This window comes from Lissotriton vulgaris, chromosome 7 (assembly GCF_964263255.1).
Source record: "Lissotriton vulgaris chromosome 7, aLisVul1.2, whole genome shotgun sequence".
NCBI lineage: Eukaryota > Metazoa > Chordata > Amphibia > Caudata > Salamandridae > Lissotriton > Lissotriton vulgaris.
This window is the reverse complement of record NC_141695.1, coordinates 1,650,991,559-1,651,008,759: the sequence shown is the minus strand read 5'-3', so window position 1 is coordinate 1,651,008,759 and position 17,201 is coordinate 1,650,991,559. Positions and strand designations below refer to the sequence as shown.

At 46.5% G+C, this 17,201-nt stretch overlaps 1 protein-coding gene across 1 annotated transcript in view; it reads left to right on the top strand.

Moving 5' to 3' along the window:
* Window positions 1-17,201, top strand: part of LOC147706209 (piezo-type mechanosensitive ion channel component 2-like) — a 612,835-nt gene that overhangs the window by 359,052 nt on the left and 236,582 nt on the right. The window contains exons 30-31 of the mRNA XM_086929599.1: window positions 8,949-9,066; window positions 15,300-15,374. Of these exons, the coding sequence (XP_086785725.1) occupies window positions 8,949-9,066; window positions 15,300-15,374 (193 nt within the window). The remainder of the gene's footprint in view (window positions 1-8,948; window positions 9,067-15,299; window positions 15,375-17,201) is intronic.

The window sequence follows — 17,201 nt, the reverse complement described above, 5'->3', positions numbered from 1 at the left end:
CTCTGTCTCTCTGGAAAAACGGGATTCTTCCAAGTGCCTGAAATCATGCCTACAGTGCAATATTAAAGGCGCCAGAATCTCCATTGGCTCGCAGCTGCATGTATGTTATGTCTAAAACGTGAGCCGATCAGCCCGAACAACAGCTACCTTGTTATGATAACCTTGGAGGCTTTAGCACTCACTTTGCAGATTAGGGTCGCGATGTAAGTCTTGGTATGACGAAAACAAGCCTTTCTCATGTGAAGTAAGTCTCGCAGCCTAACTTACAACAACAGCTATATACAGTGTTGTGTGCAAAAGCAGCAAAAGGTAAAATGGCGTTTAAACTTCTAATAAGCCTATGCTAACATAGCAATGTGCTCAACAAGGCTCAGCCCTTAATACAGAAGTACATAATTTACTGAGAATGTCAGACTTCATTTTCATATGGCTAAACAAGAAAGCGTGAATGAAAAATTTCCTAGCTTACAAGAAGGAAAGTTTCAAATCTATTAAGGACTAGGAGGCGAGGATTATGCATATCTTCCTTCACTTTATTATGCATAGCAGGTTAAAAGAACATCGTATAAAACACAATAAAACACAATAAACACAATAGACTACACATCCCATGAAGCAATAGGGGAGTAGTCTCCATGGTAACAAAAGTCCAATCCTGTGACAGTCCACAATATATAATCCAATGACATCCCTTACGCTTCCTCTTCTTCACTGGAGGATGTTAAGCAGGGATTACTGCCTCAGTCAAACTTTTGATCATTCCCTGTAATATAGAAATAATCTAGTTATCCAGTTCCTGTATATACCGAGACCTTCACAATATTCATGAGACTCAGAACCAATGCAGAAAATAACTTGGCAAATGCACCAAATTCAATGACATAGGCAGTGGATCAACGACAATACATGAAAGTACTTTGATCAACAACAATACATGTAAGAAATTACTTACCAATAACGAAAAACCTCCAGGGTGGGAAGATAATGAAATTAATCTCAGGGAGGGATAATCCTTGCCTCCCAGTCCTTAATAGAATTGAAACTTTCCTTCTTGAAAGCTAGGACATTTTTCATTCTATGGCAGGACGGAGGCGAGGAGTATGCATGTTCAAAGCTCACTTACGACCAGAGACGGTTTAAAGTAAATCCTCTTAAAGGTAGAATCAGATGACCAATCGACCGCATTCATAATGTCTTCCAATCTACCACCTACCTGGATAGCTTTAGATGCCATGGCCCCCCTCGTGGAATGTGCACCAAACCTACTCACGTCCAACCTGCCTCGGACATAACCCATCGTACCCACCTGGCGATGGAAGGGGAAGAAAACGCTTTGAAAGGTTTCCGCATGGCAATAAGCAACTGCCTCTCTCTGGGGGGCCGGAGTTCCGAGGTAATTTCCTTGTATGCCCTAATGCACCTCACCACACATAACTTAGGATGATCCAGAAAGGAAGGATACAATACTGACCTGGTATTTGTTTTCGTCCTCTGTGCAATGGTAAATGTAACTCCTTCCGGTGTAAAAAACCTTGCTGTGATGTTCCGAGCTCTGACATCAGACACTCTTTTACATGAGATGAGATATAGGAGAATGGCTAACTTAGCTGACAGCTCCTTGCAGGACAGATATTGATTATCCTGCCAACCCAACAGGAGTCTCAGAACCTGGTTGACATCCCACAGGCCAGAATATCTAGGCTCAGGAGGTTTAGACAACCGGATGCCTCACATCAGTTTACAAACCCAGGGGTGTTCTCCTGCTGGTCTGCCATCAATCTCACAGTGTCCAGCGGAAATGGCCGCACGAAAAGAGTTCGGCATGCGAGGCCTTCTTGGGACAATTCCGCCAAGAAATTTAAAATATGAGTAAATTTGTGCCCCCATGGAATCCATGTGATACCTCTTGATCGTTCCTGAGGCCCATGCTTGTTGGATGAGGTGTGCAGGGTCCGAAGAAAGCTGGTCATCTTTCCAAAGTCCCCTGAAATCTTCCACTCCATGAGTTGCAAATGGCCCTGAAGCACTAGAGAATGTAGGCCCCCCTGGGGCTATATCAGACAGCTCCATTAGTGTCGGGAACCAGGCCTGTGCTCTCCAGAGTGGTGTAATTAACAATATGGATGCTGCCTGATGACGAACTTGGGCCGCCACTCTGGGTATTATCATGAAAGGTGGGAAAGCATGAGGGTACTCCTTCGACCAGTCCTGAAGAAAAGCATTCACCGCTGTGGCCTCCGGATCCGATCTCCAGCTGACGAAGCGTGGAAGTTGATGGTTCAACCGTGAAGCAAAAAGGTTCAGACTGCAAAGGCCCCATTTGGCCATGAAAGCCAGAAAGACTGCACAATCGAGTCGCCAATTGTTGGAATCAGAGAAATTCCTGGGGTTCCAATACGCCACCGTGTTCTGCAGGCCAGGAAGGTACTCCGCCATCACTGAGATCTGCTTCTGGAGGCAATATTGCCAGAAGTCCCTCCCCAGGTTGGGTAAGGCCCGTGATCGAGGGCCGCCCAGGCGATTGATGTACTGCACCGCAGAAATGTTGTCCATCCTCAACAGGATGCAACAAGAGATCATATCCTTGGTCGGGGACTTCACCGCAAAGGATCCCGCCAGCAGCTCCAGGCAGTGGATGTGCAACTGGAGTTTCTCTTCCGACCATCTGCCTCCCATCGATCTGTTTCCACATCTGGCTCCCAAGCCTGATCTGCTGGCGTACGATTCGATCACCAAGTCTGGGGACGACCCGAAGATCGCCCGACCATTCCAGGCCGACATGTGGTCGATCCACCACTGAAGTTTGGTCCTGGCCTCTTCTGATAACGAGATGATCTCCGAATTGGCCAGACCCCTCCGTAGATGCTGAGCTTTTAATCTCTGAAGAGCCCTGTAATGCAATGGGCCGGGGAATATGGCTTGGATCGATGAGGAGAGCAATCCTACTATTCCGGCAAGCTTGCGCAGCGAAATTCTGTCTCTCCGTAGAACCTGTGACCGCTCTTTCCATATCTTGTTCACCTTTGGCTCTGGCAAACTCAAGGACGCCGAGACGAAGTCTATGAGAAAACCCAGGAAGACTATCTGCTGTGCTGGATGCAGTTCCAACTTTTGAGCGTTGATTACAAAACCCAGATCTTGGAGTAATGCAATAGTCATGGTTTAGATCCTATTTAGCTGGTCACCGGCAGATGGTCTGGGCCCCCCTCACTCTGCCGAAGTGCCTCCTTTGGAGGTCGGAGTCCCACAGGGGTCGGTGCTCAGCCCGACTCTGTTTAATATCTTCATGACCCCTCTGGCGGTGCTGGCAGAGTCCTTTGGGGCTCAGATCATGTCATACGCCGATGACACCCAGCTCCTTTTCACTTGTGGAAAGGGGGCGGAGTTCAACTGAGAGAGCATCCGTGGAAGCCTTGGGGCTGTTTTTGACTGGTTTCAGCTGAACAGCCTCAAGTGCAACCCTGATAAATCAGAGGTGCTTTTCTTCGGGTGTCAGGCTGACCCCAGTTGGCAGGATTGGTGGCCTGTGAACATGTTCCCACCCTCGTCCTCTTCTCTGGTGGCTAAGAATCTTGGGGTCAAAATTGATAACAGCCTATTTCTTAAGTCCCAGATTCTGGGCCTGACTGGCACCTGCTATGGTCTCCTTAAAATGTTGCGCAAGTTTCTTCCCTTGCTCCCTCTGGCGCATAGGAAGACGACGGTCCAGGCTCTTATCTGCTCCAGGCTGGATTACTCAAATATTCTATACTTGGGTCTTCCGGACTATCAACTACAAAAGCTTCAGGTGGTCCAAAACTCGGCGGCACCGGCGATTTTTGGCCTGCCTCGTCGTGCGAGAGCCTCGGACCTGCTACTCTCCCTACATTGGCTCCCTGTTACGAAGCGGATTGTTTTTAAAGCACTCACGCTGGCGCACAAGGTACTCCACGTGGTGGGAGCTGAATATATCCAGAAACGCCTTGCTTTCTACAAACCCACAAGATCCCTTAGATCGGAATCTCTTGGTTTGGCTATTGTCCCTGCTGTTAGGAAAGCAAGGGTAGGGGGACGCTCTTTCAAACATCTGGCTCCTCAGCTATGGACCACCCTCCCCCTGTCGCTCCGCTGTATTTCGAACCTGTTGGCCTTTAGGAAAGGTCTGAAAACGTGGGTCTATGGACAGTAATCGATTCTTTTTCCTTTTGCCTTCTCTTTTGCTTCCTTTTATAGTTTTGCTGTGGGTTAGAAAGCGCCGGGACACTCCTCGGAGTAGCCGAGCGCTATATAAGACACCAATAACATTAACATTAACATTAACATTAACATGGTCACGTTCTGGGTGAGATGCACCTGAGACTGATCCAAAATCAGGATATCGTCCAGGTAGATAATCATTCTCACCCCCCCTTTGGCGGAGCATCTCCACCACTGGGAGCAATAGCTTCGTGAAGCACCATGGGGCTGATGAAAGGCTGAAGGGCAGTGCTCGAAAGTCAAAAATTTGCCCTGTCCAAGCAAACTGGAGAAATCGCTTGTGAGGGGGGGGAAATGGGAACCATCAGGTAAGCATCCTTCAGGTCGATTCGGACCATCCAATCCCCCGGAAGGAAGATATCCCGAAGTAAGTGTATCCCCTCCTTCTTGAAGTGGCGGTAAACCAGTCACTCGTTGAACTCTTTTAGATTGATAACCGGTCCGAAGCCCTTGTCCTTTTTCTCTACTAGGAAAAGGTTGATGAGGAAACCATTCGGATGAAGTACCGACCTGCAAACAGCTCCTTTCCTTAGAAGATCTGAAATCTCGGTCTCTATCAAACTCTCCTCTTCTGCTGAGAAATGTAAGGGTCTTGGGCGCACCGTCTGAACGGGGGTGCCATAGAACTCTATGTGGAAACCCCTTACTGTCTGCAATACCCAAGGGTCTAATGTTATCTTTCCCCAATTGTGAGAGAAGATTAGGAGCCTCCCCCTAGACCTTGAGGGGAAGAAAGGGTCATTCTTACCAGAGGGACCTCCAGGGGTATTCACACCTCCTCTGTTTTTCCGACCTTTCCCTCTTCCTGAACCTCTACTGGGATAGAAGGTTCCCTGACGACTGTCGTTCCAGCCATTATTCCATTGCTGTTGACCTCTATTGGAGGGGCCTTGCTGCTGGGAGCGGCCGGAGGAACGACCCCTGCCTCTTCTGGCCCCGGCAAAAAACACGCCCTAGAAAAAAGTGGTGACAAATGTATTCAAGTCTTTGACAAACAGTTCACCAAAAAGTTTACCCTGATCCACAGGGCCCGCCTCAGAGGTAGCTATGTCCCCTTATTTCGGATCAATCTTTATGAGGAGGGATATTCTCCTCTCTGCTGCCAGGGCACAGTTTGCGTTGCCAAGAAGGCATATCGCTCGCTGTGCCCAACCCGCAACTATGTTCGTAGACAAAGGGTTTCCAGATTCTTTTGACCGCTCCACCAGTTGGATGACCTGGGTCAAGGGCCCTACCACGTCCAGGAGTTTATTCTGACAATTTCTCCAGGATCTATGTATACCCTTTTTGGGGTCTCGCATATATTTGGCGAAAAAGGTACAAAGTTTCTCATCTATCTCTGGAGTGTGCATTCTCCCCTCATCCTAGCTCTAACGTCCCTCTCCAGAGGCTGGCCAATCTTAGCCACCACGTAGTCCTCCACCTTTGGTGTCAGGGAACCACTTGGATGACCTAGAGTCCTGGGACTCAGAGGAATGAGAACCTGGGTGCCAGGGACGACCCGAGTCCTTATCCTCGTCGGAGGGAATATCACCCTCCGATTCACCCTCCCCTTCAAGGGGAAGACCACCATCGGGGTCCAAATATGGGGCGACCATGTCACAAGTTTCTCCGCTCCTCCTCCTCCCGGCAGGGTGCGTGTTTGAGTGTTCTCACACTCTTCAGGAAGGTTTCTCTCAGCCTGTCAAACCCTTCCAAGTGCACCACATGATGCTTCATGATCTTCCTACTCTCCACTTGAGAGCCACTGGGACCTGCCTCCGCCAAACTAGGATCACTGAACACCCCCCGGATGGTTTTGGCTAACTGATCCACCCTATCCTGCAGGGGGGGCCAGTGCCCTAGAGATGGCCCGGTGAGAGGGCCTGGTCCACTGCAGGTGGGAGTCGCTGTGGAGGCCATTCTTCTTCTGCCTCCTGAAAGGAGGAGTAAAAATGGTCTTCAGAAGAAGACCTGTTAAAGAGAACAATCAACGCCTTCAAAATAAACCAGGCAGCCTCCTCTCCGGTGCTCAAACAGCTAGGGAGATCCCAAGCTGTCAAAATTCACTCCCTAACGAGAGACATAAAGCACCACCAGATGGCGCTGCAATAACGTGTGGGGAAGAAATCACTACAAAGTGGTGTCACGGAGAGAGTTGGTTGGGAAGCGGGCCGGCTATGAGCTCAGCGCTCGCACTCCCAATCGCACCTCAAAGCCGGCGGTAGTGCCCCACAGAGCTGCCTCGCACGGCGATTACGCGCCCAACGGAATCCCCTCAGCGCGCGGAGTGCACACTGTGAGATCCGCGTATTAAGGGGATAAAGCGCTCGGGTAAAAACCTACCGCGCTAAGGAAACAAAGCACACACGCTAGCAAGAATGATCAAAAACGCCTTAACCGCTACGCATACAATAATAATACACGTCGGATAAGCGAGGATTGTAAAGAATGCCACTTAACTGATGAGCAGTGAAGAAAGAGGAAGCAGAAGGGATGTCATTGAATTATATATTGTGGACTGTCACAGGATTGGACTGTTTTACCATGGAGACTACTCCCCTATGGCTCATGGGATGTGTAGTCAATTGTGTTTATTGTGTTTCATTGTGTTGTTATACGATGTTCTTTTAACCTGCTATGCATAACAAAGTGAAGGAAGATATGCATAATCCTTTCCTCCATCCTGCCATAGAATTTACTGAACATACGTTCTCATTTTAGCCTCTGGAGCACCTTTCATAACCTCTATGGGAAAATCATGAGAAAACAAGTTTCTCTCAAACATGATTCATGAAATCCCAGCAGACAGCTTTTTCACAGGGTAAAATCACCTTAAATCACAGCATAAAATTCATATGGTATCATCAGCAAATGATTTATATTGTAACTAAAATCTGCTATCACACTTTCTATGTTCTCCTTTTTGTGACACTCAAAACCATGCCATTCTCTACAATGTATTTCAATGAGTTGCTATCATGTATATTGGTCCCAAGATGGCTGCCAACACTTCATGGTTGAAGTGTTGGCAGGCAGTCAGATCCCACCATTAGCGCTGTGCTTAGACTCCGCCCAAATATACATTTTTGGTTTTCTTTTAATATCTCCAAAACTGCTATACAGATGGCCCGCTTGATGGATCACCCCAAAACTTTACATGCACAAATAGAATCACTGGGGCACTTTTTGAGGCAAATTACGTGCAGATTCGTCAAACAGCACCAAAGATATAGCCAAGTCAAAAAAACGCTTTTCCTATTGAAACATTGTCCTAATTATACCTACATACTGACAACCACCAGTAGGTAATAAATATACACATGCATGTATATATACAGCAGAGGTTTTAATGTTTTGTGGTGTTTTGGTCATGTAGGGAAGAGCCAGCTCTTAACTAATCTTCTGAAGCTTAGATGGTTGCCAGTGGATCTTATATTTGTGAGTAACAACTTCCATAGTTTGACTGCTTGAACCAAAAAAGATGTTCGACCCATGTTTTTTTCTTGTATGCCGGTATTTTAAGGCAGAGTGCCTTCTAGAGCATATGTTCCTTTGTTGTATGTATTTGGTGATTTTCTTCCTCATGATAAGTGGCCCTGTGCCATGTATTGCTTTGTGGGTGATACAAAACAGCTTTAATGCTTTAACCCCTCCGCTGCGCTGAACGTTCCGCGCTGGTGCGGAACGTTCTATTGCGCGGGCGGGGCCGCGACATTCAGCGGACGTGCGCAGCACTATTGAGGTAGTGCACGCGACGTCCGCTGAATGTGCGCAGCACTTAACGGGTTAATGCTGTATGGTTTTGAAAAGAATGGAGGAGTATGGAAGAAATGTATTCTGTTGTGTAGGTTTGATGTGATCCAAGCGAACACTGTGCCCTCTATTCCGGCTTCTTTGAGTCTTTGAATTAGTGTGTCATAACTAACTGAGTCAAAGGCCGCTCAAAGGTTGAATAGAGGAAGGACCTGAAAATATGCTTGAAATAGCAGTTTTACACAACCCTGAAGCTTGTGATGAAAAAATGCTGAATCACCCAATTGCAATGATGCCGCTTTGTCCTCCTGCCTATTGTATTGTAATTGAATTTTTATAGTGCTTAATACCCCTGAAAAGGTGTTGCATTGCTATGTTATCAAATCACAATGCCTGACAGATTTAAATTGCTCAGCAAGCACATTAAGTAAACACATACAATTCTGATTCAACTTTTAAAGTGAAGCATCAGAAGCTATTAGCAACAATGTTTTAATGGCATTAAACAAAGTTCTAGTAAGCTGTATCATTGGGCTTATTGTTCTTAACCATCATTGCCATGGGTGGTGGCTGCCATCACAGGCATTCCATTTGGTATCCTTGGCACAGCCCTTGATACAGTTGGTCTCGGGGTCGTGAAGTTGACATAAGGGACAGAAAGAACACATGACTGCAGTTGCCACCTTTTCCCAGGCTCCACAGATAAGAGGCTCTATACTGGACAAGAGGTTAATATTATCGGGGGCACAGGGTGCTTGATGCCATTTCCTTTAGCCCTGGTACTTTGGTCAATGCTCCATGATTACCAGACATAAATTGCCTTAGATTTGAATTATTGCCAGATCAGTATCAGACAATTGTTTCAAAATGATTATCATCCACATTCCAAGACCTGAAATGCATCTTAGCTTGCTGTGAAGAGTTGGCAAAGAACAAACTGAAAATCCCTAATAAACGTGAATTTTAATTCCCTGCAGCTGGCCTATGAAGCTTGGTCAATAAGCTCCAAATCAGCTCTGAAAGTGCGAAGGGAGGACGAGAGCACACTAAAGAAGGAGCAGATGAAAAAGGAGGAAAAAGAAAAACAACAGGAAGGTATGCTGCCAAACAATTGTGAACATGTGCCTTGAAACGTTGAGACAAGTTGAAGGTGTGTGTCTGGTGAAGCCTTGTGTTATTCTCATAAAACCAGCTACACATTGATTATGAGGTGGAGTTCACTACTGCGAGATAAAACATACCCTTTCCGTTTTGTCCACAAAACTTGTTTTATTGTTAATAAGTAAATCTTTAAACAGATATGTAGTGGCCAATGGTCCAAGTGTTAGTGTAATTCACTTGTTGAGGTTTCTTGCTACTTCTGCCACACTTACATTTGTTGTTTCTCACATTCCAGCTCTAAATAACAGCCCATGCTCCCTACCGTCTTCCCAAACAGTCTTTCATGTGGGTGTGGAGAGGAAGTAGGGGTAAATTCTCCTTCTGCTAGAGAATTCTAGCTATAGAATCCTCACATTTTGAATACTCCCCAGACGTCAGACTGGATCAAGAAACATTTCAGCAGTACCTCTGTGCACTGGAAGGAGCCACCATGCAGCGTTGCACTGATGCTGTTCTGCTCCGAAAATTACATGCAGGGCCTAAGTAGGCACCACTTCCGAGTGCTGTCGTCGGTTTCTTTCTTTCAGCTCCACCAGATGCGGATCCGTAGCTCCCTCTCACATCTCTGTGACACTCACCTCAATATTTTCCACAACATTTCCTCAGTGTGCAAGGGATGTCACCCCTAAAACGACAGGTTTCAAGCCCTGTAGGGACAGTCGTAAAAAAAATTCTGTTTTGGATTGCCATCAGGTTAGTCTGTGGTGCCTGAGGCAGAGTCATGTCTCCAAGGACTGAGGTGACTTTGTATTGATGAGCCCAAAGAAATCAGGGAACGGAAGGAGAAACTTTGTCTCCAAGCATAAGAAGACACCACACCGGGACCAATCCAAGTCACTCTCCACGTCCAAGGTTCGTTCTCGGTCCTATTGCTGGAGTTGACAGAGCCACTATAGAGGTCGGTCTTCAACATGCTCCACTATCTCAAATAAGTGCAAAAAACACAAGAATTCAGAGTAGGATTCCGCTTCCTCGTCCACTTGTATTTGTCTGAGCAATCACGAGGTTGACTGCACCCTTCCTGATCTCGCTCCTGAATTCAGCTGTCTTTGAAACTGATCCCACAGGTGCTTCTGGCATATCCCGAGTTTTGGGCCTTCATCCATGGTTGGTCAGATCAAAGAGTTCCATGCAACCATGCTCCGGCTCTTTAGATCTCTACAGACTCCCTCTGGCATGCCTTCGGGCCTCAAAGAGCTAAGGGGCCTTCCACCTGGGATATTGCTAGCAGGCTCGCCCTCTGCATCAGCTACGCCCATCAAACCTATCTTGCCTCAGACTCTTCTTCCAACTCTGTTTTTGGCGCAGCCGCCCAAGCCTGCTTGGGCATGTTGACACCGTTGCTGACATCACCACCTGAAGGGGCGACCTCAATTGATCTCTCTGATACCGAGTTGATTCTGGTCTGCCATCCCCCCGAAGCACTGCTTTCCCCACTTTAATCACCACAAGTTTGACAACACTTTCTGCATGCCCGTTTTCATGCTGATTTCGATAATGACTGTGACCTGGTTGATAATATTGCTCAGCCTTTGCTTGGCCCTATCAGGATTGCAATTGGAATGAGGACTTACAGGCAGCTAGTGGTCTTGATACCTCCCCGGAGACAGGTAATTTTTCTCTCCCCCTAGACCAGCCACAAAGGAATCCGTTACCACGCCATGGTGATGCGTAGGGCAGTTGAAGCACCTGACCTCCAGCTCCTACCTAGGAGGTTAAAACCAATGTCCTGACAGATGTCCTCCAACCGGACATCTTCTGAGCCCCTTCTACTATTTAATAAATTGCCATGCACCAATGCCCTGCTCTTGGCTTCCCGACTTTTCTTTCGCAGTACCCTTCACCAAAAATCCTAGTGGTGCAGGCTTCTACTAGCCGCTCTAGTCCCAACACATTTTCCACCACTCTCCCTAATAGGGAATCTAAGCGAGTGGAAACATTCTATCAGCTTGACACTCCAATCTGTAAATGCCAGCTGTTTGTTGGGATGCTACTCACATACCCTTTCAAATTAAGTGGCTGAATTCCTCCCTGGTGTGCTCAAAGATCTTCAATCTGTGTTCTCTCAGCAAATTAAAGATGGTTGTGATGCAGCCAATTTCATGATTCGGTGTGGCTTGGAAATCACCGGTTTCAATGGACAGGCCATAGGCACCAGTGTTTCCATTCCCAGTGTTTCCATTCCCCATCATGCGTGGCTGCGATCGACTGAGTTCTCCAGTGATGTCCAGTCCTCCCTAATGGACATGCTCTTTGATGGGACTTATGAGTTTGGAGACAAAGCTGATTCCGCTTTCTAGCTTTTTTTAGGAGAGCAAGGCTACCACCCACTTGCTCTCTGGGACTTTTCACCCTACCTCAGCAACCCTAACAGTTCGATCGTTCCTTTCACGGTTTTGGCAGAGGCGTCCTTTACTGACAACCTATCCATTCCCCACAGGAAACCCAGTAGTTTTCCAGTAGAGGTTATGGAGCACCCTCGCCTGCAAGTCCTCTTTCGCATGCCCTTTCAGGGATACAGCCATCTGGTGGGAGGCAGAATCCACTGATTCTCACCTGAATGGCTGGAAAGCAATCACGTTAGACCAGTGGGTCTTAGAGATTGTTCACAAGGGCTGTGCCTTACCCTTTCTCTCTTCTAAACTGCACCTTCCACTGTCCTCTCAAAGATTGACATAGGACCATCTCTGCATTTGAAGTGCAAACCCTTTTGGCCAAAGGGGCTGTTGAGAGTGGTGGTGTCAGAAGTAGGATGTAGTTGTTATTGCCACTACTTTCTGGTCCCGAAGAAGGACTGAGGCCATCTGCCTCTTATAGACCTGTCCTATCAACTCCATCCTCCAAAAAGAGAAATTCAACATGCTCACACTGGCTCAGGTCTTGTCTGCTCTTGACCCCGGATACCAGACGGTGGCGTTGGACCTCCAGGACGCCTGTTTCAATATACCTGTCTTATCGGCCCATTGGTGCTACCTGTAGTTCTTGGAGGAACAGTGGCATTTTCAGTTCACTCTGATCGACTTTGCTGTCGTCAGCGCCTTTCGGATGTTCATTTTTGCTGCAGGTAGTTGTCAACCACCTCCAGCCTATGGCAAACCACCTGTCATCCTTGGGGTTCATAATCAACATGCTAAAGTCACACCTCACTCCTTCTCAGACGCTCCCCTTCTTCAGAGCTATTCTGGACATGGTTCAGACTCATGCCTTTTCCACGGGAAAGAGAGTGCAGGACATTCAAGATATGATCCCAATATTCAGCCTCGGGCTTGGATTTCAGTGAGGTCGACTCTAAGGCTCCTGGGACTGATGGCCTTCTGCATCCTGCTGGCCGAGTATGCCAAATGACATATGCGGGCTCTGCAGTGGAATCTGAAACCCAGTGCTCAACATCAAAGGGATCTCACCGACCATGTTCAGAATTCGGAGGAGACTGCAAAAGATGAGCAGTGGTGGTTTCTGGTCTGCGATTGGGTTAGCCATAGACCCTGTCCCTTATCCACACAGAGCAGACAGTTTTGGCTGTTGCATCACTTCTGGGTTGGGGCAGTCATCTAGGAGAAATAGAGATCAGAGGCTTCTGGTTTCTGGTAGAGTCCTGGCTCCACATCAACCTTCTGGAGATGAGGGCCATCCGCTTGGTGTTGAAAGTCTTCTTTCAATCCATCAAGGGAAGGCTGGTACAGGTGCTCACGGACAACTCCACTGTTATGTGGTACTGCTACAAATATGGTGGCGTGGGGTCATGGACCCTGTCCCTTGAGGGCTTGCGCCTATGGAAATGGCTGAACGACAAAGGAATTTTCTTGATGGTGAGCCACCTGGCAGGCTCATTAAATGCCAGGGTGGACTAGCTCAGTTGTTGATGCTTTGAGAATCACCAATGGCAGTTACATCTGGAGGTGGTGCAAGGTGTCTTGGCTCGATCTCTTTGCCACTGATGAGAACACACAATGTCAGTGCTTCTGCGTGTTGGAGTTTCCAAGCCACCACTCACTTGGAGACATGTTCCACCTCAAGTGTAACTTGGGACTCCTGCATGCCTTTCCGCTGATACCACTCCTGCCCCGAGTTCTCAAGAAGATCAGGACAGACGGGACCCAGGTCATCTTAGTGGCTCCAGACTGGGCACAAACAGTATGGTATCCAGAACTCCTGGGTTTGAGCATATGTCCCTTTGGGGTAACCTGCATTCACAGCAACAGGGCAGGGTTCTGCACCCGGGCCTTCCCACTCTCCAGCTTCATGCTTTGATTTGAGCAGTGACCGCTGAACACCTTCGACCTTCCCCTGGAGTTGGTTGATGTCATCTTAGCAGCCAGGTATCCCTCATCAAAAGCTGTATATGCCTGCTGCTGAGGCAGATTTGTGGCTTGGTGCAGCACACATCAGATTGCCCCCCTCCAGGCCAAGTTACCTGACATTTTGTTATTTGTTCTATCTCCTGCCCGACAAGGCTTTGTTTTGGGCACAGTTAAGTGTTATCTTACAACCCCTAGAGTCTTGTTACAGTTGTCAGATCAGACCTCATTGTTTAGGTCACCGGTTGTGATTGCAATATTTGAAAGGGCTACAACATATGTTTCCCCTCCTTTTCTCATGCCCAATTGTGACCTTAATCTGATCCGGGCATATCTGATGTGCACTCCATTCGAGCCGCTTCTCAGTTGTTATTTTCCAGCTCCTTATTATCAAGACTTTGTTGCTCATTGCCATCATCTTGGCATGTTAGCAAAGTCCAGGCTCATTGTGTCAATTCACCGTACATTTCTGTTTGCCCAGACAAGCTAGTTCTGCGGACTTGGACATCCTTCCTACTGAAAGTAGTGGTGCCATTCCTCTTCGGTCAAACAATAACCCTGCCTGCATTTTATGCTCAACTGACCCCTCTAAGGAGGAAGAGAAACTCCATTGTTTCAACTTCAGAGAGCACTGAGCTTCTACATAAATCTTACCAAGAACACCAGGTGGATGATCAGCTGTTTGTGGGGTTCACTGGAGCGGGCCAAAATTGCTTCCACTTTCTAGGGCAGGCAAGTGGAGTTCCTGTCCTAGAAATTTGCCAGGCAGCTACATGGTCATCCAACTATACGTTCACTAAGCGCTATTTTCTGGACAGTCAAGTTCGTCGAGGTGGGCATTTTGCCCGCTCGGTCCTGCAGCGCTTTCAGGTTTGAGTCCATTCACAGACTTACCTCAGAATAAGTATTGCTTTGGTATCTATTCAAAAGGTGGCTAGAACTCTCTATCAGAAGAATGAGTTTCTTACCTTCAGTAATGCCTTTCTGGTAGAGACACTATCTAGTTGCAGATTCCTCACCGAACCTCGCATCTTCCCAGGTCTGTGATTGGACTGTGTCCATTAATACAATCTCAACTCTAGGAATCTTCACACTGTCGACAAATTTGCTTTTAGAGCTCTGCATCTGAGGGCGTGGATAGTTATAAAAGCAACTGTGGCACCTGTATAGGCCCTGCACATCATTTCCAGAGCGGGATGGGGTTAGTGCGGAGCCAAATGGCGTCGCCCTCATGTGTGCTGAAGTAATGCTGAAATGTTTCTGACACCTGGATGTAATTAAAAGGTGAGGAATCTGTGGCTACCAGTAAGAACATTACTGAAGTTAACTTGCAAGTTCTTCTAGCTACATTTAGTACATCACACATCCCTTGTCCTTCACTAATATCTTCCTCTTTATTCCACCTTTGTACAGTGCTCTGTGGCTTTATAGCTTAATTTAGCTTATAGAAAATCCTTATATGTACTTTCAGACCCCATTCAGTGGATCATTCAGTGTACACAGGTCTGGCAAAAGCTGCTGGGCATCTGTTGTCGGAACTGAAGTCATTTGCCACTTATGTGCCAGGCACTCATCCTCCTGCTGTTCTGCAAACTTTGCCAAGTACAACCCCCTTGTGCACTTTACTAAAGTGTATCTTTTGTGGACATAACGCAAGAGTAAGAAATCCGTGCTCTTTTCCATAGTTCTCTATGATACCTATGTACATATTACAGATAATTTTCGTATCAGCTATGATTTTAGCAGCATCACTAAATGAAAAGAAAACATAAAATTGTAATTGATTTGGATCCCACCTTCAACAGTTTTTATAGTATGTGTACCATACCAATATTCATCTTCTTTGTATGTCTCTCCTGAAAATGGCAGTGATTGTGGAAGTTGAATCCAGCAAAGACGAAGAAGAGGTGTTGAGCATAGAAGGAGAAGATGTGGAAGAGCCAGGTAGGCAGTTGTCCTAGTGATGTGTTTTGAAGGGCTGTATAAACCTTTCATTATGATTTTGTTGTGTTGCACAGTTCATGAGTCAAAATGACATTAGGTCACCATAATTTCACCAGGAAACTTCACTACAGCAAACAGCAGTTGTGTGTATTAAAGGAAATTTGCACAGATCTAATTTTGAAAAGTCAAGTGAAGTCATATCCCATGATCTAGAACGTGGACTTTTCTATTGTGAAACTACTGTCACTGGTACACTTACCATAGTGTAAGGACATCTTCTCTACGGTGTGAAAGAGCATGCATGAGGTGTGCACAGAGAGTAGGTATCATGCATGATGTTTGCAAGGGAGTGCAGTGCACCTGCCTGCCCTTTCCAAGGAAGCCACAGCTAGTGTGCTCAGTAAGGGTGGAGGTACTTTGCATCCTGACATACACAAATGCGGAGGCAAACAGAGTCAGTCCCAAAACAACGAACAAATAGGTAGTAGGGTAGATAGTAGACAAAGTGAGTATATCAGATATTTCTTATTCCTTCGTTTTCTTCCTGTTCTCAAATATCCAAATACAAAAACACATTGGGAGCCGACACATGTTTCGTCCAGCAGGACTTTTGCAGGGCTAAGATCCAACAGTATATGTACCCGGCATCACCGTAGGGCAGTGTACCGGACATATAGGAAGGACATGTGAAGTCTGATCCTCTGTAGAAGCCCAGATCAATTATACAGAGATCGTTCTCTAGGTTTCCAAATGTTTCCAAGACAAATGTGCGGCATAAAAATCCTACGGCTAATGAGTAGTATTACCCGTCTTTATTCTCGCGATTTCCTGTACCTGTATTATATAAATATCGCTCAGTATAGTTTGATTCAATAGTAGAGTGCAGGACTGTTAGTGACAGGCAAGTCCAGTGGAAGTCTCTCTGTTATGTAACCCAGAATGGTTTGAAACTGGAAAAGGCGTGGACCCATAATCGCCTTGTCCTTTCTCTAAGTCATACCCCACGGGCTTTCATGTTAGTCCTGAAGCATAAGTACAGAAACGCGGCCCGCCCGTTCCAAAGCTCTGATAAGCTTTGACCTCGGGACTTTGCAGATAAACCGGCAGTATCCCGTCAGTCCATAGAAAGGACTTTGCATCCATGGCCAATAAACAAGCATGGAAAATTCAACAACTTATCAATTGTAAAAGTCAGCATGCAATATACATCATTGAATGTCCATGCTCTTTGAAATATGTTGGGAGCACGAAATGCGAACTGAAAAAACGTATACTGGAACACGTTCGTGCCACGATTAACACCGACAGGAGCAACGCAGTTGCCAAGCACATGGAAAAGGAACATGGGGGCAACTGGAAGGAACTTAATTCTACGCAGTTGAAACTGTGGAAATACAACCTAGAGGTGGAGATTGTGAAAAAATATTGGGGCAAAAGGAATCAAAAAATATACTGAACTTCCGTACCTTAAGCCCGCACGGATTGAACCAGGATGAAGAGTTATATTACCACCTTTAATATGAACAATTGCAGGTTCCCCGACAAATGACTTTACATTAATGGGTGCTAATGCTGGCACCGTCCTCCCCCTTTTTTAGTTTTATAATATCTTTTTTGTTTCACAACTTTTTCACAGGTTTTACACAATGACAGTGAATAATCAGGGATACTAGTGGGTAGCGAGATGGATTTGACCAATCTCCTTTGTTAAAATATTAATGTAAGCTATAATTTCTTACGACTCCTCTAGTTGCAATTAAGAAAGAAGTGTACTGTAATTTCTCACTGGAGGGTTGAAATGGAACACAGTTAAGTGGTTCATTGAAA